Raw genomic sequence first — 2,940 nt, forward strand, 5'->3', positions numbered from 1 at the left:
GCTTGCTCACGGCGGACAAACTCTTTGAGGGAAAGCTCGAGTGCAAACCCGACACCAAGCCGTGGTTTGTCTTGGGATGGGACGTGGAGTGGTACTTGGATGCCGAGGCAACGTACGATGCGCAGAAGGAAAAGTGCAAAGTCGCCCAAGACATTGTCGACCAGTTCGACAAGAAGTGGAAGCCCGGGCCGAGTGAGGACCACGTCGTGCTGCTGACCCACGACTACTTTTTTGTGGACGAGGCGAAAGCGTCTATCTTTCGAAACGTGATAGCTGAGCTGCAGCTTCTCGGGTATACCATTGGCACGTTGGATCAGTACCCCCTCAAGCAATAACACGCGAGACAGATGCAACCACAAGTATTTACTGTTGACACCAGTATACAGTGTGTCCAGAAATTATAGACGCACCTAAATTTTCTCGAGTTCATCATGATGACATCCGATTCCCCTCTCTCTGCATGGTGCTCTGCTAACACAGGCGTATGTAAAAGTACTGTATCCCCTAAGCGGGTTTCACCAACAGATGTGTTGAGATCCAGAAATTAATTATAGACGCATTTTCAAAGGGTCAACTATTTTGTGAATACAGTTACCGTGACGCAAAAGAACTTGAGCCATGCGAGTAGGCATGCCTTCAATCAAGTCTTGTAAGTACTCCTGCTCGATTTCGTTCCATGAGACCAAGATTTGGGCCTTCAGACTCGCCTTGGTCTCGAACTGCCGCCCATTTGCATATACTTTTCTTGCCAGAGCACCCCAAACGTTTTCAATTGGGCTTAAATCGGTGTTGTCTGCGCCGGCTTGCACAACCAGCTACCGTGCTCACGACGGTAGACTTCGATGACAAATCCAAAAGTGTCTTCATTAACATTCAGGTTATGTGCCCATCAACCAGCGAATCACTTCGCTGTAATCCAGGCATCCCAGTCAATACACTTACAGTGTAACCGAGGGAGGTTCGGTAAGTCCTAGCCTGGGCCTAAATAGGATCCACCGAGGGACTAATTAGTTGCTCCCTCGGTGAGTCTAAAAATAGAACCCGACTGAACTCACTATCAACTGCACACTTGCACGGGTAGTTGATCCGAGGCACGGCCGAGAACACTTCCCCATACAACGGGTGGCCAAACGCACGCTCCATGTCGTCAAGCATTTCGCCCACACCGTAATCATCAAGTCGGCTCATAGCCCAGCGCCGAAAGAGTACTGGAACGTCTTCGTAGATGGACAAAGCCGGCTCCCAAGATGACTCAAGATCATCAAGACTGAGCCACTTGACCTTCACTTGCCAGGCACCATCACTCATACGGAGGTCTTGAACAGCTTCAACGTAGAAACCTTCATCACCGAATGCAAATTGCATTCGGAGGCGGCTGGTATGGTGCAAAGACGTTTCGCCTGGTGACACCAGCTGTTGCACATCCAAAAGATGGTCCGAGACCACCTTCACGACACGGCATGGTGCTTTCCAACGCAAGGATAACTTGCCCGGATGCTGAAGCGCCGGAGCCACGAGAACAAAATCGCCTAAAGCAAACCGGGCGAACTTAACCGAGCGCTTGCCATTGCGCTTAGTTCTGGCCTTTGCGCGCTTCAAGCCGGCTGTTGCTACTACCGTTTTGTGCATCGTACACAACGCCTCGGCAATCCCGCTTATATGGCGTGTAGTCTCCGTTTTCACCCAGTCGATGGTAGTTTCGCGGGCTTCCTCGGGATGGACTAAGCCAGACAATGGAGGAGTCGCCGGGAGGCCGGTAAACGCTGTCGTAGGTGCAATTCCGCCCAGACGGTCGGACGGTTGTTGGTTCAAAACCGATTAGACTAGCGGTAACACCATAGGCAACTCCGTGGGCCGCAGGCGCATCTCGCTGCACAATGCCTTGAGTGTCCGCACGATGACTCGGTTCACCACCACGACCGTTGCATTCGCCCATGGGCAGTGAGGCGTGACAAAATGGTGATGGACCCCGAACATCCGACCCATCGTGTTAATGAGTTCGTTCTTGAAATGGGACCCACAGTCGGACACCCAGGTCTTCACAACACCGAACAGACCGAACCACTCTATCAGCGCCGAGGCGGTTTCGACAGCCGTTGCTGATGCACTCGCGTGGAGGCGTACGAACTCGCTCATATCATCTTTGATGACTAGCACATTTTTGAGGCCACCCTCGGCCTCCGGAAACGAAACCCAGTCGAAATCGATTAGCTCGTTGGGCTTGGTCGCATGCAATGCTTCGCCCCAAGGCCGAGGCACAGAGTCTCCGTCGACCACTATGCAATGGAGACATGCGCGGATGAAATTCTTCACGTCGGCTTTCAGGGTCGGCCAATCGAACATGTCGGCTACCGAGGCATTTGTTGCTTCCACGCGGCGGTGACCAGCCACGCCCGCATGAGCCACCACACATATGCGCACTTGCATGCCCAGCGCATCGTCAGGGATCCAAATCTTCCCCGAGTCGGACAAAAAAGATTTCTTCTCGGCGCTCCAGGTCGAACATCGCTCACGCTCGGGGTGTTCACGTTGTAATGCCGTGATCGCATTCGCCGTCGGCCATACGAATTCCTCGGCACGTAACGGGGAAACTAATGCCAGTTTCTGCATTCGGGCGCCTCGGTCGGGCCCCGCTAAACTGCCCCATCTGCTGAGGAGGTCGGCCCACAGATTGTCTTCCCCAGCGACACATTCCACCACATATGGAAATGTTGTCATAGTCAGCGCCCACCGCTGAAGCTTGTAGGCCTGATAGTTGGCTATGTTCGAGTTCGACCCCAACGGGTTGAACATGTATGTACACTAGGTTGCGATGGTCGGTAAAGAGCCGAAAACCGCCGGGCCGAATCAGAAGGTATTCCAATCCATTGCAGGACTCAACCACCGCAAACGCCTCCTTCTCGCCAATCGGCCATCGCTCGCTCGAACCTCGGAAAGCGC

At 53.3% G+C, this 2,940-nt stretch overlaps 2 protein-coding genes across 2 annotated transcripts in view; one reads left to right on the forward strand and one right to left on the reverse strand.

The window, feature by feature from the left end:
* The window catches only part of H257_05132 (hypothetical protein), a gene marked incomplete at both ends in the record, with an annotated part of 1,599 nt that extends 1,264 nt beyond the window's left edge, over positions 1–335 (forward strand). The window contains one exon of the mRNA XM_009829896.1: positions 30–335. Within this exon, the coding sequence (XP_009828198.1) occupies positions 30–335 (306 nt within the window). The remainder of the gene's footprint in view (positions 1–29) is intronic.
* A 201-nt stretch (positions 336–536) lies between these two features.
* On the reverse strand, positions 537–1,629 carry H257_05133 (hypothetical protein; the record flags this gene model as incomplete). The annotated part of the gene is made up of 2 exons (XM_009829897.1): positions 537–815; positions 1,042–1,629. The coding sequence occupies 2 exons, from the start codon at positions 1,627–1,629 to the stop codon at positions 549–551; spliced, it is 855 nt and encodes a 284-aa protein (XP_009828199.1). The 3' UTR covers positions 537–548.
* Positions 1,630–2,940: the final 1,311 nt, after the last annotated feature.

Source organism: Aphanomyces astaci, assembly GCF_000520075.1.
Source record: "Aphanomyces astaci strain APO3 unplaced genomic scaffold supercont1.9, whole genome shotgun sequence".
In the NCBI taxonomy this organism is placed as follows: Eukaryota; Oomycota; class Saprolegniomycetes; order Saprolegniales; family Verrucalvaceae; genus Aphanomyces; species Aphanomyces astaci.